Genomic DNA, 24796 nt, shown 5'->3' with positions numbered 1-24796 from the left:
TCAGAACGAATTATTTTTTCTGATTTTCATGAGAGAACGTACCTGCGAGTTACAACCGGGGATGCCTTAGAGTCGTGCAAATACGATGCTATAAGAAGAGGACTCACTCGTGCGTGCAAGCGCAGACCGGCGCGCTCATTCTTTCTGGGGCGCCCATGCAGGCACGCCAAAAAAGCGTCCCAGGTCGTGTAAATACTAACCGCTCGTGTTTACGGCTTTCGCCATAAAAATGATGGGTTGGTCGACCGCAAACTTTTTTGTGAATGTCTTAACGGTCTGCGCGGTGCTATTAATGCCAAAATCTGCTATATTATGAGGAAGCAATCGAAGCAGCGGCTAAGTTCGCTTTGTCCTTTAAAATTGCACGCTGGAGCAAACATTTTTACTGGTGATGGGCAGACGAGAGCTCGGTGTATGCTGAAAATTACATAAAAATATTCATAAAGGAATCCGCTTCATTAAAACAATAAAAAATAATTCTACGTCATCTAACATAATTTCCACGTTGCCAGCATTGGCTGGTGTTAAAGGTTCGTTGCAGCAGCTCCAGAGTAAAGTAGAGAGGTTCGGAGCTTGACTTAATGGGGATGGAGTCGAAGCGAGAAAAATACCCTCTTCTCTCTTCCACCGTCCTCTCATTTTACGAGTACTGCACGGTCACTCATAGATGGACAACTAAAAGCTCACAGAAAAAGAAATAAAATAAAAGATGAATACCAAATAAAAGTTATGTAGTTCTAGCACGTCCAGTATTAAATTTGTTTTCGTAACGCAGAATACACGCGCATACACACACGCGGGCACACGCAAGCATACATAAAAAAATGTGCACACATATACATGCATCTGAGGTCATGTCGTCAGATGGCTACGCACGAGCATTTTCATGTGTACATACGAACGAAGACCACAACACTGTAGGGCGGAACGCTCGTGCGCAGTCATTGGCGTCATCATACTGGATGTCTATTGCCCGAGGTTGCTGAAGGATATTTCCCCTCTTTGTGGTGAAGTAAAACCTGAAATAATGAATAAGCTATTTTATCCGTGAATTAGTGTAATATTTGTTTTGCTAATACATTTATTTTCTCTCATGGTGATTGTTAAAGCGGAGACCAATTGTCCCAATCGAATCGATATCTGCCTATCGCCCGGTACCGACAATAACACTGCAATCGCGAGACCGAGAATGAAATTTGGAAAAAAAAAACATGAATTTGCACGATGTGTGTCACTATAAAGTGCTCCGTCCGGATGGGCTTGCCAGTTTCGTGCCTGTGCGCCGCCACCAGGTCAATTTTTCGTCTGCTCAGCTAAATTCTCCGTGCCATGCTCGTTACTGCTGCTGCCAACGTCATTCCGGCTGGCGAATGTTTCGCCTGTCCCGCCACCTTTGCTCGAAACGCATGCGTGCCGATTTATTGCAGCCCTGTGCAGGCAGCCTCTTCTCCCATCGATGCCACCGGCTTCGCATCTTTTGGCCTTCTTAATTCTATCTTTCCACGTCGTGACGCAGATGATCTGGGCAAACACGCGGTACCTTGGCTGCGGCGTAGCAACCTACACTCGGAGGGACAGCGTAGGCCGGTACCCGTACCAGAGGTCGCTCACGTGCAACTACGGGCCAGGGTGAGCAACGGGAGGGAAGGGCGATGCCGTATGGTGGGGCAACTTTCGAACAGTGCACAATTGAACTTGTTTGCGGTTCGTGCTAGCGTCCTCTGGAATTACTCAATATACACCGGTTGCAATACTCCCCGTAGTCCCCGTGTCTCAAAAACCGGTTCACAGGTGGCGACCTACGCTGGGGGCGAACAGGCGCGAGCATGCAGCAAGTTGACTAGCCTTCTCCTGCCGACTAAAAGTTCTAGTAATCGAGTTCTTGCTGCTGCTGCCGTAAGTCATAAACGAAAACAGCTGACAACATAAGTAAACATTACCTAATCTATGTTTTGTAATTTGAAAAACAAGCTTTATTTTATTACGTTTTGTTATTGAGTAACTTAGCAAAGAGAGCAAAAAACTCTGACAGATAAGGCAAAGAGACACGAGCGCTGACGAGCAACTCACGTGACGAGCTCGTATCTGTTTGCCCTCGCTCGGTCCGAGTTTTTCGTGCGGTTTCCTAAGGTGTCATGTGTACCCAACTAGCCCAAAGTCAGGCTTTGGTGTGTTATTGAGTAAATGTTCAGCAAAGTTGAGTTTTTGTCCGCTAGGGGCCACAATACCCTTGCGCCTCGGCTTCAATGAAGAAGGGTCCCCAGATTCTGAAGCGGAGTTTCGCAACTGGTGTATATTGAATTTTCAGGGTCACCTGTTCTATCTCAGTTTTCTTCGGTACCACGGCGCAGTTGCCGCCTTGCAGTGGGAAAGTAAGCACGGTTGCTTCAACGCAATAGAACCTTGTTCCATGACCGCGGAACAGGATTTTGTGTGAAGGGCCTTACTGAAAACCGTGCCTGCCTTCAGGGATTTGAGGTCAAAACCCAGAAATATCGCATTTTTTATTAACCTCGAAGTAATCTGACTCCGTATTTGATACGGTGGATAGAACGTCATGACGTAGTTCGGCTAAGACGTCCTTGCCTGCTACACCTGAAAATTTCCAAACCCATTAGAGCATAAGCTGCCCGGAAGCTTACCCTGAGCAGTGGATTCCCTGAATGCCAAATGTTTTGACTGTAAATACAATAAGTTCGGCCTGTCTGTGCTTGATGAGACAAACGGTAGGCAACAGTCGTTTACGAGCGCATGCGCGAGTAGTCTTTCCGCTCGTAAGCCTACTCCTTGTAAATCATCTTGAGTGGGTCCACCATATCTCTCAGTTTTTCAAAGTGTATGTTCCTCTGCGAAAACAAGTCGTGTTGCCTGCCTCTTGCCGAAAAATTACACCTCGAATGGCTATATCCGCAACACTTCCACTGAACCCTAATATAAGACAATCCCAAACCAACATGCATATTCGATTTTGACATCGGTTACATTGCCTCCTTCCGGTAGCAGCGAGTCCCACGTTTTCCAGTTTTCTAGAGCCGTCAAACATTCCCCAGTATTTGCAGCGTGCTGTCCACTGACATGTGAGCTTCTAGCCATTTAGCGTGCTTGCGGAAACCTGCAAGCACGGGACTCTAGTCATGCGGAAAACATTAACCCTGAAAATGGTAAGGGATACCAGAGGGAAACACGAACTAAGAGGCTTTGGAAATAAATGGGTACGACGATACCAGTTAACGCGATTATTTCTAGAGTATAGCTGAGTACATTGTCGCGTGTGTGTTGTAGTCGCCGGTTTGTCTCTTGCAACTTTCGCAGGGGGAACGTGGCGGGCATGCCCGTGTACGCAGAAGGCGAACCCTGCAGCCGCTGCCCGAATGGGTCCACGTGCTCTGCCATCGGGCTCTGCGTCCACTACGAGACCGAGTAAGACAGTGCTTACTGGAAATCGGGGCAAAATTATTTACTTAAACATTTCGGAAACGTACGGCAGAGTAACGCTGTGCAACCTAACACAAGGGTGTGACTGTTGGCGAGGGAGTCACGACAGGTTATAAGGCACCATTTAATCAAACGCGTTTTATTGAACGTCGTTTGATCGATGGACGTTTCATGGAAGCCGTTTTATGGAAACATCTTTTCCCAGACCTTTTTATTAACCAAAATTTGGAGCAGTCGTTTTCTTTCCGAAAATTCCCTTTGAACTTTTTATCTGTCTCAAATGAGTTTGTCTCAACCAGTTTTGTTTTGTTCTAAGCGCCGGTTCAGCAGGTAAAAAGAATTCCGTTATCGCTCTAGCCCTACCCCGGAACTGTAGAATATAAAGGTATTCCATTTTACGAGTTGCGGTGGCAACAAGCCCCGATGGGACCGGCACTCCCGTCTTTGCTTCCCCGGCCCCCAGTACACCTGAGGGCGCCGACGTGGAGGCAACACCACCGGCTTCCACCGCTACCACACCGCCGGTGCCAGCAGTGGCGCTCCCGACACCCGCGGCCGTGGCGGCTGCAACCAAGGGCCCCCGAAAGGTTGCTAAGTCCAGGGGGCCCAGTCCGCCGGGCACCCCAAGAAGATCTGACAACGAGATGGACATCGGACATTTCCTGTCTGCGTCACAGAAAAAGGAACGGGTCCCTTCGTCAGAACCCCCCGAGAAAATAAAAACAAATAACCCCAGCCGGGAATAACATCCCCGAGGGACCTTACATAAACAATCTCACTCCAGTAGCTCCGAACACTTAATAATGGGAAAAGAAAATATTGTTCCATGCAACTGTAGGGGCCTTCTTAATAATCATGACGATGTCTCCGAGATACCGTATTCTAATCAGCCAAGTGTATTTTCTGTCCAAGAAACCCATTTCAATTCCAAACACACAAATTTATTGAATAATTATATGGTATTCACAAAACACAGGCATGGCTGCACACACTCCTCGGGTGGTGTGGCCATTATCACCCGGAAATCCTTACCATGCCTCCATACAATTGGAACACTGTCCTGTAGGCTGTAGCACTTCGCACAATAATATTTGATCGGTTATTAACAGTATGCTACCTTTAAACTCCTCTTATTTTCCACTTCCGAGCTTTAATTTCGAGGTGCTGGTTGAAAAGCTGCTCGAACCATACATACGCCCTTATAGGCGACCTGAAAGCGCGAAATTTTCTTGGGGGCTCTTCCCGCACGGTTGCACGAGATCGCCTGATAGAGAAGTTTGTAACAGCCTCTCGAGCATTACTTTTCCACAAAAAACTGCCTACATACCATAGTTTAGGATACAACACATACTCACATCTTGACTTGGCCATTGGGTTTGCAGTTCTATTTCAATCACTTGAGTGGGGCGTGGGTACAGACCCATATGGTAGTGACCCCTTCCTTACCTCACTAACATACAAAGGGAAAGGGCCAAACATTCCACTTGCCCTGAAAGGTTCGATGAAGCAAGAGCGAACTGGAGTACATTCACAGAAACATCCAAACTACAACAGACATCCATAACACATGCACACGTGGAGGAAGCAGCCCAACTCATCACGGTGTCCATCCTCGACACCACTGAAAAGTCCATTCCCCAGGCCTCCGGTGCCCCGCGCAACCCGAGGAAGCCTGGTAGAGCGAGGGCTGTAGGCGAGCGCGAGAGGCTCAGAAGAAGACGTGGAGTGTCCTGAGCCGGTAACCCACGCCCAATAACCTTGTATCTTCCAAACGGGCAAAAGCACTCGGGAAACGCGTGCACCGTGAGGCAAATAGGGAGAGTTGGCGCACCTTCCTCACATCCATAAACTCCTACACCGACACTCACAAAGACTCGACGCGTATACGAAAACCCAAAGGCCAACACACACATAGCTTTCCCCTGGTCAGCCAACAGGGGACACACTTGAAGACCAGGCTAACACACTTGCACAACACTTGCAACACGTGTGCAGTTCTACACATTACACACACTTTCATAAAACGCAACACATCATGTCAAAAGAAGTCTGCTTGGCAATAATAAGTCAAACCCGTAATATAACTCGCCCTTTTCACTTAATGAGCTGAAGATAGCTTTCAGTACTTTTGAGCATTCAGCTGCAGACGCAGACATTACATGCACGATGATGCAGCGCTTACACGCAGACACTCCTGAATTTATACAACAAAATGTTGAATTCGGGGCAACTTCCAAAATCTTGTAGAGACCCATCGTAGTGGCTTCTCAGAAGGAGGGGAAGGACCCTACTATGCTATCACTCCATCTCCCTGACAAGCTGCCTCTGCAAGCTTTTAGATATGATCAATAGGAGACTCATGTACTTCTTAGAGTACAATCGTCTTCTCGAGAACTGCCAAGCTGGCTTCAGGGTGGGGGATCCACAAATGATGAATTTGTGGCATTATAATCGTACATAAAGGATGCCTTCCTTCACAAACAGTTTGTTGCAATGTTGTTTTTTTACTTCAAGAAGCCCTATAACACCGCTTGGCGCTCCGGGATCCTCAGCGACCCGAAGTCATTTGGTGTTTCAGTCAACATGATGAACACCCTTTCTCGTTATGTGTCCGAGAGAACTTTTCGCGTGGGAGTTGGTAATGCACCTTCCAAGGTACACGTGCAAGAGCGAATGGCGTGCCGCAAGGTGGAGTTCTAAACTACACATTGTTTATAGTAAAGATTAACTCCCTAGGGAAGGAATTGCCGCGTACAGTTTCCGACTCTATGTATGTAGACGATTTGCAAATATCATTGAAATTATGTAACATGCCCATCTGTGAACGAACAGGAAGTCTAGCTTGGAGTGAGCAAACTTGCTGACGGGGCGGACACAAACGGTTTTCAAGTGAACCCTAGAAAAAGTTCCCGTGTTCACCAGGATGCGCGGGTGCCATGTGGGCCCTGATAGCGCTCCTAATGGTGTAGTAATTCTGTGTCAAAGGTGAACAGAGGTTTTTAGGCTTAATATTCGATAGCAAACTGACATTTATCCCCCACTTGAAACAGCTTAAACAAAAATGCCTAAAACCAATTAACATTCTTAAAGTTCTCTCACACCAATCCTACGGTGCAGACAAAGACTTTCTTCTGCGTCACTATAATGCTTTGATAGGATTCCGGCTGGGCTATGGCAGTACTGTCAATGAGTCGGCGACTAAAACTTCCCTGAAAATGCTGGACCCTGTGCAGCACCTCGGGCTTCACCTTCCATGTGGGGCCCTCCGTAGTAGCCCAATCGTAAGCCTCTATGAAGAATGTAACAAGTGGAGCTTAGAACGTCAGCAAAACTACACAGACCTTCTTTATGTTTTTAAAATCTCATCAATGCCTAACCATCCTTTTAAGTAAGTCTTTTATGATACATCCACATTCCAGCTTCTTGTAAACCAACCATCTATTTCTGCTCCTTTCTCAGACAGAGTTAGAGACGCAGCGTCAGAATTCTGTCTGAATTTTAGATACCATAAAAACGTCTGTCACGAATTCTATAGCCCCATGAATCTTTGCCGTGTATCATGTGACGTTCCTTTATACATATAGACAAAAATCAAGTGCCCAGAAGGGCGATCCTGCAACACTTCTGGTCTCTTCAGCGGAAATACAAGTGTGCTGAAGTTTATACAGATGCCTCAAAAACTGCCACACTGTGTCCTGTGCTGCGCACGCACAAACCTTGCTTTAATGTTAGCAACGTATGAATGTAAGTACTACTGTCTTCACGGGAGAGGCTTACGGTATACTTCTTGCTGTTCATCCCATACTCCAAACTAAAAATGCTTAAGGCTCCCTGAGTTTTGTGAGGGCGTTGTCTCGTCAAAAGCCTTCCAAAAACCATGTTGTCCATCTTTTCAATACCATTATGTTTCCATATGCCCAAAAACTTGAACTTGTCCTGTGCTGGGTTCCAGGCCACGTTGGGATCGCTGGCAACGAGGTAGCAGATGGAATGGCCGGTATTCCCGCACTTTCAAATACAGTAGACATAAACAGTACCCTGCACCGACCTCAAACCAGACATCAGACAACACCTTCGGAAAACTTGGAAAGCAGACTGGAGTGAACAGACAGGCAACCAACTACTTGTAATAAAACCACACTTGGGACCATGCACCACTGACACACGCAACACACACACTGAAGTGGCCCTGGCTAGATTACGGATGGGCCACACCCATGTAGCACACTCCCTCCCACCCGCTCACTGGATCTCCAAGACCCCTGTGTAGCAGGCGTGAGGAGGGCCCATCAGTAGTTCACACCTTAATTACATGCAGGGCACTTGACACAACAAGACACAAGTATTTCCCTGAACTTTACAGGCGACACATTCCACTGCACCCATCACACCTTCTGGCCGACGAACCAATGTTTTTTTTTTGTTAAATGTGTTAAAATTTTAGCAGAGGTAAAATTTCTACAGCTCTTGTCATATCACGCATAATCATTCTGGCCCTATACACTAGCCATCTTCATTGTCTTTTGTATAGTTTCAGTTTTACTCTTACTCACAGGTTCTAGAATTTACAGTGCCATCATTCATTAGGTAACCTTATTTGGCGCTCTTTGCCCTACTTGGGCTTGCGCCGTAAAACATCAACCATCATCATGACCATTATTATTATATTATTATTATTATTATTAGAAATACTCAGTCTCATAGTGCCCATAGCGCTAGTCCTGCAGCAAATGATGCTTTATTTAGTGAGAAATTAAACAAATTCGCCCTCTAAATCGTTTGTTAGTGACGTCAGCGATGACGTATGTATCCCGGTACATACTACGTCATCAGTTCAGTGCGGAAAAGCACTACGTTGTCGCATACCTATTCTCTGTTTTAGATGCGACGGCATCTCATTCACTCGCCTTGTCCCTCCATACGGCGTTGTCGTTGTCCGTCCACACCCCTCCCCCATTATCCTCGCCACGCGAGCTGCGGTCTCCGCCGCTCACCCTTTCTCCTCTCCGGTAGCGAACACTCTCTCGCGAGGGGCATTGGCTTAGATTCGACTGGATTGGCTTGGATTGGATTGGATTTGGATTGGATTGGATTAAAGTGGATTGTGTTGTATTGTGTTGCGTCATAGCCGCGCCACGTTGCGTCATAGCCGCGGCAGGGGGTTCACGGCACGTTTCACGCGACGGGAGAATCAACCTAACGGAAACAACGGAACCCCCTATGCGTCGCATCTACACAGGGGTTCCTTCGAGGGGAGGTGGGAGTAATTTTTTCTTATTGTACCGCTTATTTTAATGAAGTTTGCGTTAAAAGTGATGTCAGCGTTATACAAACGAGGCAGTCCTTCGGAAGAACCAGCCACGCATTTTGTCTTCATGGCCCCTCTAATACAGACGTGTATTACGGTGCACAACAGCACCCGACGGCGCAATGCTTGCCTGCGTGTATTAGCCATTAGAGCATCCAGGAAGGACTTCTCACACGGGTAGGTGGAAATAATACGTTGTAAGCGCTGTGTAGGCTCCCCATCCCCTGGATACCCCCCATCCGCTACGGGGATAGTCGCAATGCGCAACCTTTCTTCGAATGTCAAAGATGGACTGGTCGGGCGCGCCTTCGGGGTGCGCATCACCCCTCTGCCACAACTTCTTTTCCTGATAAGAACGAAATTCCGCAGTTTTGTATCAGTTTAATATGGCACTCTGAGCCAGGAAGCATCACGATAGTTCCCATGCTTCGTGTGATTTGTAGCTGGAACAGATAAATCTGAAGTTCATTTGGTGCAAAAACCTTCATCAGGTGAAAAACCGTCGCCAACGCCCACTTATGCCACAAAGACGGGGCATTGTCCAAGACCAAGGGGGTTTGACGGGTCATTGAATAACAATGCAGAACTGCTGCCGGTCTGCTAACGGAAAAAAGGACAAAAGCGCCATCGCAACACATAGCTTATACGCACGTGCGGCATTCGCCAGAATAAATAACGGCTTCTGGCAACATGCTTATCACGCAGGCTTCTTTGGTTGGTTGCAGAGTCAAACGCTTTATTTTCGGCTTCCTCAGGAAAACTGTCGTCTTTTTTTATAGAGGCACTAGGATTGATATAAGGAGTGGGAAGGAGATGATGATTCGTGTGTGGCACGGACCGTCTGTATCACTCCGCGGAGGGAGAGGAGGAAAGCTTTTATCCGAATCAGAGGGGAAAACCACTTTGCGAGTAAACGGGGTTTGAGGGTGGGGATAACGGGTGTTGCATCAACTTCTAGTCTATCACGGTCTCTCGTTTACAAACAGTTTGAAATTTTTGCTGGGGCCATTCTTCGCCAGACTACTGACGCCAGGTCATTTTTGACTACAAACTGGAGCAGACAGTTGGACACGTAGGTTCTGGGACAACCTATGCATATTTTCTAACGCAAAAAAGATAACACGGTGGGATGCGTCTGCCCCTCCGCATTCTTCTGCTGTGTTCTCGGGGTCTTTTTCTGTTAGGAAATTTGCATATGCAAATCGAAAATTTTGTGTAATAAAACCTTGTTCAGTTCCGTAGATGATTCGCGGTGTACGATGTTTGGATCAATGTGTAAAACATTTTCTAGATGATGTTACTTAAAGCATGGCCATGGTCATACTAAGGGGTGTAAAATACCTTGGTGTTGGTGTTGCAGAAGGGACATTGTGGTGGTTACGAAGTTGGGCCTTCGTTAATTTCTGGACGGTGTGTGGGGTGTATGATGCAGTTGCGGATACTTTGTTAATGTATGCATCCTCGGGTCGTGCGCATGAAGGAATGTTGATGAAGTGACAAGGCGGATGAATACTTCGTGGGGTCGTGTGCATGAAGGAATGTTGGAGAGTTCACCAGGTGGTGTAACTAGTTCGTAACGATATTTCTTCCGTTTCATGAATCGAAGGAAGAGTAAGGCCAGTGTAGTGGAGAAACGTCGCTGGAATCTCCAGCGCGCTATTATTCGCTATTGAGCTTTCTTTTTTGTTTGGTGTGTAAGGGCTTAAATATCAATATCACTTAAATATCAATGCTTTCCTCTCATATTCTGCACTTTTGTGTCACCACTTCAGAACGTTGATACTTTTTCTTTTCTTTTTCACGCAGGCTTCATGAAAAGGGGGTTGAGGAGCAAGTGGAGAAGAGCGAATGGAACTGGAAAGCTGCATTGGCCGCCTTAGCTTTTGTTCTGTGGCTCTGTTTCTGATGCGAGTCACCGTGGGAATCAGAACCAATGCACGCGTCCCGTTTATGGCTTCCGCACCGGTGGAGTTTGCACGGAGCACCTTTGTCTTACCACTGCTCATATCTTGTCTGTTTGACTAAATTCAGATGGGGTCTACGGCTGTAGCATACTTTGCTTTTACCGGTGTGGTGCCTTAAACAGCCTCTAGTGAAAAAAAATTATATTTGTCTTCTATATTTCCGGCCCCAATACACTGCTCACTGAGGTTACATGATTGGAACCGCCACAATGCATAGGCACTCGGACTGATGTGAAGGCTCACACAAGGGTCCTGTGGATGTGAACCAGACATCGACATTACCACACCAGATTTCTGCTGCGGAAACTTTTTTATTGCTGGTCATGGGTGTAACTAAAGTCTAGTGTAGGAAGTGGTTTTTAGCTTTCACTCACTTACAGCACGTTAACATACCATTCTGAGGTTGGATATAAGGGAAGTAGCTCGCACGAAAGTGGCAACAACATGTCGCCATTATTCTGTTTGCTACACAGCACCAGCTCGCTTTTCTTTGCAATTTTTTCTCTTGGGCGAGACATAAAAGTATCGCCAAGTGATCGACGGAGAAAAAGAAGGCGCATTGCATGGCTTCTAGAAAACGGCGACATGGCAGACAAGAAAGACCAAATGAGTTTTTGCCTTCCTTACGTCGACTCTTCTCTCGTTGTCTTTATTGTCCATGCCATAAGTTTCTTACTATTTACACTAGAAAGAAATCTGGCGCTAGCGTCTATGCGGCTCACATCGAGGCCGTCGGTGCCGTCATGGGCCTCCATTAAGCCACAGGCTCGCCTTAGCTTCATCATTGGCTTCACCAGCTTCATGATTCCTTGAGCTTCATCATTGCATCATTGATTCATTGCTTAGCTTCATCATTAAAACGTTTAGGTGGCGGTAAATTCAAATACATTGCCACGAAAACGCAAAGAGTAGCGTGTAATTACACAAGTATAAGAAAAAAAAACAAGTTTTAACGCTAAGGAAATAGAATTAGTGTATTCCTTTTACTAAGAGTCCGCCTTAACTGTTGTGCCTGATATTCCGCAGACCAAGCTGATAGTTAAAAATAATGTAAAATTTTGGGAGAAACTTAATAAAGATTTTTATTTCACCAGTATTTCAAATAATAGATTTGTTTGAAAAGCTTGCAAATTATTTATGCACGTACCTATGAAAACATTGCCTTCGCGGTGAACTGGTGCACAGATCGTCTGCTACAACTTTCGTGGCGGCATATTACCTGCTCAGAGAAGAGATCCGGGCGCTGTTAACATACGTACTGCTACTGCAAAAAATAATCTGGAAGCGAATTCTATTTCCACAGAACGTATCTACATTGTAGGTTTGTACTTTTGTAAATATGTACCGATGGTCGCCCTCCGGCACTAGTCTTCCCACTTGCTTGTAATGAATTATCGCTGTCTTGGCATAAACTGTCTTAGCTAATTTAATTGGTAATAAAGTAGTTTTAATAGACAAGTTCCTCTAGAACACACAGTTGGAGTGGGTACATACTCTTCAAAGGCAGCAGTCTGCCATTACCAAGTGGATGAAGTGAAATGATCTTGAGTTTTTCCTTTATCTTGCGTTCGAATCCCCCTTTTTATCAGCCTCGTCCTGATTAATTTTAACATGAAAGTGTTTTATGCCCGGGTACACCAAGATCTCACCAGCGTCATATCTGTCACGGAAATGACATCACCAGAAGAGTTCCGTTGACGCGGCTCCGCCCGGATTCGAGCCATGAACTCTCTCGTCGCAACGGGAGGCGCATAGCGCTATGCCAACTGCGTATGAATTCAAGCGCAAGTAGGTTTACGAACGCGCCTTATCTTTCCCACTCCCTTCTTTACTCAGATGGTGTTGCCGTGTAGGAGAGGCGAAGCGAAGTAGTTCATCATGGCACTAATAAGCGCCGACAGTTGGTGCCTCGATGCCAGCGCCTTCGTGTACGTGGGACGCGGGTGAATTGAGGCACCCTCCGCCACCTACTGCTTTCGTTTTCGGGTTCGGTTTTATTTCGTGCGCATGGTTTTCAATGGGCTGTGGTTTCAGTCAGATTTACGCAATGTTCCTGCGTGTGCAATCCAGTGTCTAACGCTGATGCGTCTAATGGTGCAATACCGACGTAACGTAAATAGCGATGTGCAATTTCATATGGATGCACTATAAACATTTAAACGAACCTGTCAAAGCACATTTCACTTTCGTGTTTTACCGATTCCTATGAAAGAGGCATCAACCACATTTTTTGGTCAATTTTAAACCCAAGTTTTGCAAGCATCTTTGTTTGGCCTTCTCAATGCATTGACATGCAACCAGGTCGCCACTGGGTGACACAGATCTGCAGAAATGTGTACACGCACGGGAGCAAGAAAGATTTGTGTCCAAAAGCCACCACAGGCATTGCTCAGAACACTTCAAGTTCTCAATGTTTTGGAGTAGCCTGCAACGGCGTAGACTACGCGAGAACGCAGTTCCATCAATGTTCGAGGTTCCCATGTTCGAAGAAGAGGCACATGAAGAGGCACAGGATAAAAAAATGCAATAATACAACATTGGACATTCATACCTGTACGGCATTGTCAGGATGATAGAGGGCGTATTCAGATAAAAAGGCTGCCGGCAAAGGAAAACGGTAGTTGTCCTTCGGAAGTACGGTCCTAGATCTGAAGGAATGCATAATATCTTATGCCGTACAGGTGCCGTCGTAAGTAAGTGGAACAAAAATTCGTGAATATCGCCACATATTTGCCTTACTGGCTTTATGACAGCCATTACCGGTTTACGGGAAGCTTTTTATATTAGAGAGGACTCCTTTAAACGCACACTAATGCAGCCAGGCAGTTTCCCGAAGAAGAAATTTCTGCGCATTTACGAGACCATGTTGCAACTACTTTTGAAGCCACCTGTACATCATGTTACATTTGCGTGCACCATGTGGTGTTTCCAAACTCCGAACTGTTTTCTCCTAGATGCACCAATGTAAGTCTGATTGCAATGTGTTGCCCTGTCGAGGATGCTAGAAACTCTCTCGTAAATTTCAAGATATCAGTCTACTTGGAGATGTCTTGTGTTCAGCCAAGCAGTTTTTTTTGTTAGTCTCTGGCTTAAATATCTGTTGCACAGTTGTTCCAGAATTACTTTTTCTGTAAAAATGTTTCTGATACAGCTGACCCGTACAAACACTTATTGAAAACCTTTTAACACAAGTATTTGTATCAGTTTAAATGGTATACGTATTTTTAAACATTCTTTCGAAAATTTTAAAGACACTCCGCCCGCCGCCGCGGGGTTGTTCTCAGAGAACCTCCATGTCCAAACAGAACCTCCATGTCCAAAATCAACGGTAGCGGTCAGTAAACAGACCCAGTGAGGGAGCTTTGACGATTCTGCCTGCGCCAGGGGCGTTTATTCTGCCGAATTACTCGTTTTCAGTTTCCAAAAATGCCAACGGCATGCTTAAAAAAAGGATCCGCCAGGGGAGAATCGAACTACCGACCTCCATGACATGAAGCCACCATTCAAGTTATCGTCCATCTCAACAGATGGCGCCGTTGTGCAAAATAGACTAGCGATTAAAAAACACATAAAGGAATGAGAAAGCCTGCAATTATTTTTTTTTCTGGGGAAAAGTTTTTAAACACCGCTTTTCATGTCGCATACAGGCAAAAGCATGTTGGCGCGCTACTCTATGTCATGGTAGCCAGCGCTATTTTTGGGAGTACACATACGGACCGTAAATCTAAAAATTTCTATTTAGAAACTTCTAGGGCGTTATCAGCAAAACCGTGTCGGGTTAAGGTGTTTTAGGAGGTGCCCTTTCATTTGGCATAGAGAACATATACTCGACAAAAATCGGTTGTCTGTCCCTTTAATTCCTTTTGCAGTCCGACGAGACTGACGCGTGCTTCCCGAGAAGAAATGATCTGCCACTTGTTTATTTCAGTGAGATTCTTCGGTTTGTTCGCTCGTCCTTACAGGATGCTGGGAATACTTAGTCGGAGGCATGGCATCACAGTAAATAATTTCTTCAAAATGCGTTGCAAACGTCCGCTTTAACCTGCTCGGTACTGGGCTCCCTCTTCCGAAAAGGAAGCTGCTACGTATCAGGGTTTCGACATCCTCGCGGAGTCTGGTTTTGGGGACCACTATTGTCTCGCTTTCGTCTAGAGGACCAAAGTCTACCGGGGACACCGGCCAAGACGACTAGAGCAACACTTGATATCTCAGGAAAGGGTTCTACTGCCACTTTCGAGCTCCTTAACATCTTATCTCTCTCTCTCTCTCTCTCTCTCTCTCTCTCTCTCTCTCTCTCTTTGCTATGCCAGGGCCGACGGGTCGTTACCAAGTCGCAGCATAGCCCAAAGATCAGAGAGTTCACTCCGTCCGAAGTGGTCCAGGTCGGCCCGCTCCGTCCATGTAGTCAAGCTATGAAAACACCGGGTGACTCCCTTTCCAACGCCTCTCGCTATAACGTAACGCGTACTAAAAGAACATGCCGCGACACTCACTTTCCAACGCCTCGCGCTAAAACGCTTCAAAGGCTCGAGACTTTTACAGCAAAGCTGTATACCTCTACACCACAAAAACGCCAAGGCGCCAAGAATACACTTTTACACTGCATGCTGCTCCCCTCCTCAGGTTTCACCTTAGTCGAGGTGGCCAGGGATCGTTGTTATCACTTCGTTTCGCCGCCGGGCCAAATGTGTTAGATACTCTGCCCAGTCACGAAACGGCTAAGGCGCCACAAACATGCACGCTTCGCAAAAGCCCACGCCCGCACATTGCGCCGAAATCCAAAAAACTGCTCAGCCCAAGCACGCGGGCTCGATTCCCGGCCGCAGTGGTCGCTTTTCTGATATAGGCGAAAAGCGAAAACGCCCGTGTGTTCTAGATTTCGGCACACGTTAAATATCCCTAGGTGGTCAAAATTTATTCGGAGCCCTCCACTACGGTGCCCCTCATCGCCTATGTAGCGTCGGTGCGTTAAACCTCATATCAATCAAAATAAAAAAAATAAAAAAAAAACGGAATAGAAGCGAACTGTGATCGTCACGTGCGATTGAGGATTGCGTGGAACGGCCAACCAAGGCGTGTTTTTGCGAAGCTGACATCCCCGATTTTTCCGCAGAACGGGAGAAGCCATTGCCCAACTTGCCTACAGGATGAAGAGGGCCGCATGAGGACGGCCGGACGGTAAATGACCAGGTACCGCAGGTTTTCCTCGCCCTTCGTGTTAAGCTCCGTTTGGCAGGTCTAACGAAACAAACCCGAACGGAATGGGCTCCGTTCTCACAAAAAAGCGTTAGTACGGAAGAGGAATTGAGTTCGGTAGATGAGTGATTTTTTTTCAGCATTGTCTTCCAGTTTAGGCTTCCGTTCCAGCTTCGATGCGCCCATCGTCTTTCAGTATCAAGGTGCCGGCAAAGCTGCTAGGTTGGTAAATCTAAACCTACAAAAACACCATGCACTCCTTCGTCTAACGACAACGATGGTGGAACGCCAAACGTTCTCGTGATGGATTCTTTGATTTGCCAATCCCACACGGCGAGTATATGCTACTCTAAAGGTACGCATCACTTTGCTAGAATACCCACAGCAACTATGGTCTCTGCACTCCGTACGCCTAACTTTTGGGTTTGGAGTGTACGACGCAAATCGGTACCTGCTGCTTGGAGTTCGCTTCCACCATGTCGATATGGATCAGTCTGATAGACGCCGGCTTCACTTCACCCACGATCATTCATCATCATCGTCCAACAAAATCGGCTTTCTTGCAGGGCGTATTGGCGTACAACGGCGTCAGGGAGGACACTAAAGCTTGGCTTTAAAAGTGTCCGATACACTAACTACCTTACCGGCTCATCAACGCCCAGCCAAAACGACTACTCCTGGGGACTTGAAACGTCGGGAGCAAATTTATATCATGGCGTAGGGGCTCGATAAGGCGGGATTTGCGGTAATTACACTTTTAACAGACGAAATTTTCTAAATTGTGTTTTCGCAAATTTGTGATTATCTCGCTCACCCGGGCGGATATTGAAGTGCTTTTTGTGACATATGCAGCCCGTAAGAACCTCTAAAGTGGTTTTGCGGGTTTGCAGTAACCAACAATACTGGTGGGAATCTGCATTTCGGAAAGAGATTGGGTTTTTTGAGAAATTTTCCGATATCTGTAGTCGAGTTCGACGAAAGTTCGTCTGGTCAGGTATCATGATGAGGACGAAGATGCGGTCACTGACCAAGTCAAGGTGAAAACACAGATGTTTCGTGTGATCAAGGAACCCGTACGGGTTCCAAAACGTCTGTGTTTTCACCTTGACTTGGTCAGTGACCGCATCTTCGTCCTTTCCAATATCTGCTTTGGTGATTGACATATCCCACCGGTTTTTGCTTATAAATGTTGGCCAGTTTAAGAAGTTCGCTGGCGAATCATGTACAAAGACGGCAAGAATTTTTTAAATGACACGTCTGACGATCACAAAAAGCCTAACAGGTGATGTCAGCGCCTAGCCAAACTGGCGGTTCAAACGGCTTCAGATTAATGAACCCATTCTGATTATGGTGTACGAGCTCAATACTGCTGAAATTTAAAAAAAATTACACCCGGCTTAGAGGGTAAAACGCTGAAATAATTTTTGAGATATTTTCTTGATCGCAGTCAAGTTCAAATTTAGAACTGGGTTTCGTTGATATAGGTAACTTATGCAGGTAATAAACACTGCTAATAAACACTGCTTCAGAAGAGTTTTTCGTAACACCCACATAATTGGGAATATCCCGGTTTCGCAAATATTACGTGCTTTAGCAAATGGTACAGCACGTTGGTATATCCAATTCGTTTTTGCTAGCAAGTGCTGATCATACAAACGTTCAAAAACTAATCCTAGGTGTCCCAACACGCGAATAAACGGACGAGCGGGATTTTTTAAATGACCACCCTGTAGAAGTGGAATTCACTTAGATTTACACGGGTTCGCACAGCACTCGCCATCTGCTGAGACTTTGTGCAATCACACGCCTCCCGGAGGAGCCCATGTTATATATTATGAAACTGTGACTGATAGGTAACATTCACACATACCGCAGAATTATTTCAACAAGTGTTACATCCATCAGTGTCATTGCAATGGTAGCCCACCCGTGCATCGCTGGGTACTACCGCTAGCAAACGTAACAAGCGCTAGCTGAAGTCGCTATAACTAATGCCGCTCCCGAGTTGGTAGTAGGCTGACGCAGTTTAATGGTTGGCTTGTTTCAAATATTCCGGCTTTGTGCGGCGCCAAGGTAAGCAAGAAGTGCTTTAGCACCTGCAGTGGCTTCGAAGAACAGTGTTGTTCACGAGTAAAGCGGAGCGCTCTGTTTTTCTTTATATCAAGTGTCCATAGATACGCACATCATGATTTCCTATAAACTATATAAATAATGCATGAACGTGTAGCCACCGCTACTACATGACCGCATCCTGCTATGCCTTGTACGGCTGCTCTCTGGCGATCCGAAATGCACCACAAAGCACCAAGATCTGCTCCTCCGTCCTTGGATCACCTGGAATAATGAAATAGCTTTAAAACTCTACAGGTCAGTATCAGTGGCATCAACACGGACTGCCGGGAAAATGTTGTGTAGAGCGCAGTATTTTATGTCAAGAGTTACCGTACTGTTCTATGGTACCTATTACCTGGTGCGTGATCATCAGGCGGGGAAGGATGTTTTGATATAACGTAGCTAGACGTTTCCCGGCAGTGGTCCGTATCAAAATACGCTAAAAGCTCTGAAGGCTGGTGTCATCTTTCAAACGCAGTGGGGATGAGTGGTGCAGACGCTCCGCATACCTCTTTGGATGATGTCATTTTCTGTGAAGGCCATTGGATCACAAACAGAAACATTTTGCGTCTGATCCTTCGGTTTTTTAGGGACACAAGCCTCAGTGACTCCTGGTGATTTCCCGCGCGCAGCGCAAAAAGTTGTTGAACGGGGGAGCAATTGCTAATATTCCACGCAAGGCTAGGTCCATCCGGCCGTTAATAGGGAGTTTTAGCTAACCGCCTTCGACGGTCCGCTCCGGTATCGGCGGCACGCTCAGAGCAACCGGAGCCAATGCCGTTCGCGGCCAAGCGCCCCACGGATGCGCAACGGCGCCCCTACTTGCTATCGGAGCGGAGCGGACCGTGAAAGACGGTTAGCGAAAACTCACTAATAAACATCATTACCACCACCTCTGCCGCCACGTAGTTGTCGCTCGTTTCTTTGTGTGAAGCTGCTGGTGCTCCAGTCATCGATTCTGCATCGTGCCGTCGCGTCGGTATCCCCACGCGAGACGAATACTACGCCACAGCGCGGCTCGCGTGTTCAGAAATGCTTACAAAGTAGCGCGAGATCCTTGTTGTGGCATAATCCTGTGCTTGAATTTTTCAGAGAGGCAACGCAGCAGCGTAATACACACCGAATTCATTCAAATAAAAAAAAAATGGCGCAGCTTGCACAAGTGGGGCAAGGCTGGAGAAATAGCAGAGCTGCGGCCCCTCGCCCTTCATCGGAGACCAGGCTGTTGCACCTCACATGGATTTACGAACTTTCCGCTGAACGTTCTCCAAGACTGGCAGGTCCGGATCGTTTCGTCCACAGGCTTTCGTATTTCTTCCAAAGTGGACCGCTTTAGCACGCGCTAGAACCCGCGGTAACCGGCTTCGTGAACTCGGCGTCTGCGCTCCGCACTTCAAGCGCGAACGCACGTGAGCTAACGAGGAGAAAAGCACGCGAGAGATCACACTACTAACGCTGGGCAGAGTCTTCTCGAAGGTCGAGCGTGCGGCCGCCGGGCAATCCTCACGAGGTACACGCTCAACTGCGCTCGGTATTTTTTCTTGGTATTTTTTGAGACCTCCTCACGTGGCGCAAGTACACGCGCAAGCCTTGACGACGCCGGCGCTCCTCACGAGGCAGACGATCACGTGCGATCGGCTGGGCTGAGCTTTCTGGTAACGCTCTGCAGCGCAACTAATCGATTAAACAGCTCTGCTGTTGAAACAACTGCTTGCAACATACCCAAGATTGGCCCTTCTCGACTATTTGTTCTGTATCCCGCTACAAATCTTTTCTAAAGTTCGGCTAGGCCGACCTACATGCTACCTTTGTCATGAAATATTCCTTCCTTGTCCGTCTGGCTCACATCTATAGTATCGGCCGTGAAGCGGGCAGGCGTGAGTAGGACAGGCCGGTATTCGAGCACGATACATCACGCCCTTCTAGCACGAGCCAAAGTAAACAGTTGGGAACATGCACCGGGTCTCGGAGCGCCGTCAACATATGCGCATAAATTCCCGTGATAGTGCGGCGCCAGGTGCGAATACGTAAACATACACGCATTCGACGCTCGTGTGTCGCAATTGCACGCTGCCTGCTGATTGATTGTGGTGTTTAACGCGCCGACGCTACACCGGCGATGAGGCGCGCCGTAGTGGAAGGCTCCGGATTAATTTTGGCCACAATGGTGAGCTTTGACGTACGCGCAAATCTATAACACAAGGGTGTTTTCGCTTTTCGCCTCCATCACGAAAGCCGCCGCTACGGCCGGGAATCGAACTCGCGTCCTTGGGCTCAGCAGCACAACGCCATAGCCACTGAGCCACAGCGGCGGGTGCACGCTCCATGCAAGCTGTGTATGTACAGGTACGCGCAAAAGTAAACGCAGCACGGGAGCGGTGGCCGAACTGCATCACTGCGCCGCGTATGGGCACCGACAGGAACCATGGAGCGCCGGTCAAAGAGTGTGTTCGCACTGCCCCCGCCACCCTATCTGATATCTTTAATCGACGCTCTGCTGGCGTGTCATGCTGGTCGAGACGGTCTTTAAAAGGCAGCGCTGGGCTACAGAGGGGCGCTGGTTGCATTGCCGCTAACAGGCATCAGCGGCGACCGAATCCGCTGCTCATGAGCTGAACGACGCTGCGCGCGCCCGGAAACGTGCCTTGTTGCGCGCTGTAAAGGGCGGCATAAAATTGTAGGCCGCTGCAGTTTGGCATAGCATGTCATTCCAATATAATTTATTGTAAGCCAGCAACAAAATTTCCCTTGACAATATAGAAAGCACATTCACAAACATTTTCGTTCTTCGAAAAAAAAAGCTCGCTTCCGACATTTTTTTATATATATTTTGAGTTTGTTTCAAGTTATTGCTGCCGTTCAGTCCAGGTCTGTTCTGAAGAAAGGGGGAAAAGATACGCATGTATCTACTAGGTGCGCATGTAGCACCTTCTCTTGCTATATATATTCGCGTTTGCTTGGCTACTCGGCTAGACTTTTATTGTTGATGAGCGAAAAAAGTGCGACACGCTTATATATAGCTTTTTTCGCTTGTACAATACGCCAAGAAGGAGGCATGGTAAGCATCATGACGTTTTGCCCAAGGTATTTTAAAGTTATCGGGGAATCGGTAAAATCCCCACACAAACTTCCCTGGTGCATTTTCGTTGTTCTAGTTTAGTTTTGTTGGCGGATTTATGCGGGGATTGCTAATGTAATGTTCAGTACTCTAAGTGAACCGTAGCACTGTTCGCTCTATAAGAATGCTTTCTTGTTCTTTTTTGGGGTGATTATGAGGATTGAACGTTTTATTACGCTAGCAATAGATCAGGGGTGCTATTCCAGAAGGCCCGAGTTTGAGCGAAACTCGGGCAAGGCGGAGCTGTGGTGATAATAATAAGCTCATGATAATATTTCTGGGAAGGGTTAAAAGCCATTAAAAATGCGATTCATGCTATTTGCTGATTATTTAGGTGACGTAATCGGTCCAGGGCAGCGCGCACCAAGGATGCGCCACTAGGGCGTGGCGAATCTTTCAATGCTTTCTCTCGCTCCACTGATGCACGGGGGGGGGCACGCCAATCCAATTACTTCATTTTATTGTACTTTTACTTTATTAATCTGTATTTCACTACAAAGCCCATTTTGTTTTTTTTATTTCATGCGTTCATATGATCTTTTTGTTTGTAATTTTTCGTCCTAAGAAGTAGTCTCTGCTGTTGGTGGCACACAGTGCAATCACGTGACTATGGCGGACTGGCAAAAAAAAGAAAACGGGAGATGAAAGCCAGCCACGTTCAAAACAGTTGCTGTTCGTATAACGTTATCGAAACTCTCCGTTTTTCTACACAAACTTTCCTCGGCGCGGTCCAGTCTGCTTAGTGCTTTTAAGGTGAAACCCTGGTAAGACGTATTAGCAACTTCTTTTTTAATTTATTGTACTTGCGCCTTTTTCCTCGCTTTCGTTTCTTTTTCTTTTGGCACGGATTACTTTAAACGGCTTTTTTTCTGCTGTTGCGTGTTTGCATCAGTTTCTTCTCTCTCATTTGTTCATCTTAGTGTGCAAGCAGACTGGAACACGCCACAGCCTCCCTGGAATCGCGGTTCTGCGAGGATGGTGTGCACCTGTCCTACTACCGTGACATAATGTTCAGGCTTCACGCCGCAAGCACTATTCTACAACTGTTACTGTTCGAATCTACAGTGTTACGAATTTTGCGAACCGGGCACGTTAGTTCCTCAAAGGTCCAAATTCCGGGCCCATCCCCCAAGTGGCCATGTGTCACGAAGGAAGCAATAGCAACAAGAAAAACGACTTTTCAGGTTTGTTTGCTTTATTTCATTTTGCTCTTCACCGCTCTTGTTCCGAGAAGCTCTCTACAGTCGATTTTTTTTTCGTAGACTTCAATCCCCTGACAACCCTCCCTTCCTTCGCGCCCTTCCCACTCCCGCTTACCCTCCCTCTGGCGTAACGCGGTTGCTTTAATTCTTAGCTCTCCCCTTTACTCGCTTTCCATGCTCTGCTTCCTACCACACGACGGTGACGCTGAACAAAACCCGTTGAAAGGTGTTAAGATCGCCTCTCACAATAGGCACGCGCCGTTGATTGTATTGTAGAGAGGATAATGAAAATATGCAACAAACCATCAAGCTATCGGGGAACGCACCGTACCAGCATCGACCATGTGGAAGAGGAAGGCAGGATTATGTCCAATCCAGACACGGGGATATGCGCCAAAGACGTGCCAGGGGTAGAAGATGAACCCCACAATGTGCATGCCCGAGAAACGAGATGGGTTGTCTCAACGCTCAGACCTGCGTTCCTATCGGCTTCACCCCTGCGAATACACCACCTCAACCGACTATCGGAGCATCGACTGTCTCCTTGATAGCATATGTAATACGTATAAGCTATCCTGTCAGTAACGTTTTCCCGAGAAATGCGCGCTACGCAACCCCTCGAGGGGGACTGTCCGCCGCGCTGATGATAAACAAAACGCACGGTCAATGCAACGCTTCGTTCGAAACTGCTTTGCGAGCAGACAAAAACTGAAGCGGACGCTCGGGCTGCAGACGGATAGACGTGCGGTAGGAACCTGTGGAAGCTATGTCCGCCAAACCACCTAAAGGAAAGGCGAGGTCTGCAACACACGTCTCCACTGATTATATTGCGCGCACACCCGCTGTCAGTCGACTGGTGACGGTCCATGGTGCGGTCACCACAAACGCTTCTGTAAAAGCTGCCCGCCGCGTAAAACCGCAGCGCACACTACACTTGCTCCTCGACGGTCATGGAGCTACAGCCGTTTGTGAGTCATCGCAAACGGGGATCTGTCGCCAAATGACTCCACAACCAATGCAAAGGACTTTTCGGAAGAAAGAAACGGGCTCGAAATTCCTTTTTCGTTTAAAAGGCCGGTCGGGGCAGGAATATGCGTGCCACGGAGACCATTAATATAAACCACGCCACAGCAGCGGCCACCACGGGCGTCCCGAGTTCAACTCGGCCGTGCAAAACCATTACCGAGTTTCCTCCGAGTTCTAATGTCAGTCAAACACATCCAGCCCCTTCGGGGGCGCGGCGTAACAAGCGAAGCCACACCCACCCATGGCGCCCACTTTGTGTGGGCGTAGCGTCGTAGCCACGAAGTCGTCATGTGACGCCCGCTAGCAGAGACAGGATCTTAGCACAAAACAAAAATGAAGTCCCCAGGCCACCGTCAGCCAACGGTGCCACAGTCGCGGGGGTGTACGGTCCAAACTGGAGTTCACTGTTGTACAAGCCGACAATAAAGGCAATAACGACACGATTTTCCCATGGGAGACTTCTTCATACACCGTGAAAGCATAGTCGATGATTAATGACCCGACTTCAACGTCGCAGCAGGAATTGATAACATCGGGCCGTCCGAGATAAAGTCAATTGCACCGTTTATCTCCGAAGTTCTAGCATATATAATAAACCTTACCTTGAGCACTGGTGTCTTCCCAAAAAAGTTAAAAGTTGCAAAAGTCACTCCCATATTCAAGAGCGGTGATCCAGAAAACCCATCAAATTACCGCCCTATCTCCGTGCTAACAACGCTATCTAAAATTTTTGAGGGTGTTATTTTGGACAGACTCGTTTCTTTCTTTGATATACACGGTATAATAACAGACAGCCAATACGGTTTTCGGAAAGGGCGTTCGACTGAGCAGGCGTTACTTCTTATCAAGGACGCAATATTAGCTAACATGGAAAATCGAAAATACACGCTTGGACTGTTCTTAGACATTAGGAAAGCCGTTGACCCCATACAGTATGACCTGCTGCTTAATAAGTTGTTCATTTAGGGTGTACGTGGAATTGCCCAAGATCTTATTAAGTCATATTTGCAAGACCGTTACCAAACTGTGAATGTTGATGGCACAATGTCTTCAAAATTAATGTTGAAACAGGGTGTCCCACAGGGCTCGATTTTAGGACCGTTCCTCTTCCTTGCATATATAAATAATATTGTTTCGATACCCCATTCACCACAACTCATAATGTATGCAGACGACACTAATATCTTTTTTACGTCTAATAATCTTGCGTCAGTTAAAAACAGCGTTAACGATTACATGCAACGCCTGTCAAACTGGCTGAAAAATAACAGGTTACAATTGAATGCCAAAAAAACTACGTACATCATATTTCCCCCTATAAATAAACCGTTATGCACCACTTTTAAAGTTATGTTCAATAACCAGCTCCTTGAAAGGGTTAGAGAGCAAAAATTCCTTGGCGTTTGGTTTCAGGAGGAATTATCATGGAAAGCAC

General features: G+C 46.9%; 1 protein-coding gene across 1 annotated transcript in view; it reads left to right on the top strand.

Annotated features, from left to right (window-relative positions):
• LOC144137199 (scoloptoxin SSD976-like) overlaps positions 1 to 12019 on the top strand; it is a 30651-nt gene extending 18632 nt beyond the window's left edge. Inside the window, exons 5-7 of the mRNA XM_077669453.1 lie at positions 1517 to 1629; positions 3313 to 3420; positions 10550 to 12019. Of these exons, the coding sequence (XP_077525579.1) occupies positions 1517 to 1629; positions 3313 to 3420; positions 10550 to 10649 (321 nt within the window). The 3' untranslated portion in view covers positions 10650 to 12019. The remainder of the gene's footprint in view (positions 1 to 1516; positions 1630 to 3312; positions 3421 to 10549) is intronic.
• The last annotated feature ends 12777 nt before the right edge of the window (positions 12020 to 24796 follow it).

This window comes from Haemaphysalis longicornis, unplaced genomic scaffold (genome assembly GCF_048455015.1).
Source record: "Haemaphysalis longicornis isolate Haplotype H1 unplaced genomic scaffold, Haemaphysalis longicornis Haplotype H1 scaffold_1, whole genome shotgun sequence".
NCBI classification, from domain to species: domain Eukaryota; kingdom Metazoa; phylum Arthropoda; class Arachnida; order Ixodida; family Ixodidae; genus Haemaphysalis; species Haemaphysalis longicornis.
The sequence above is the reverse complement of the archived record's forward strand: the minus strand, read 5'-3'. Positions and strand labels throughout refer to the sequence as shown.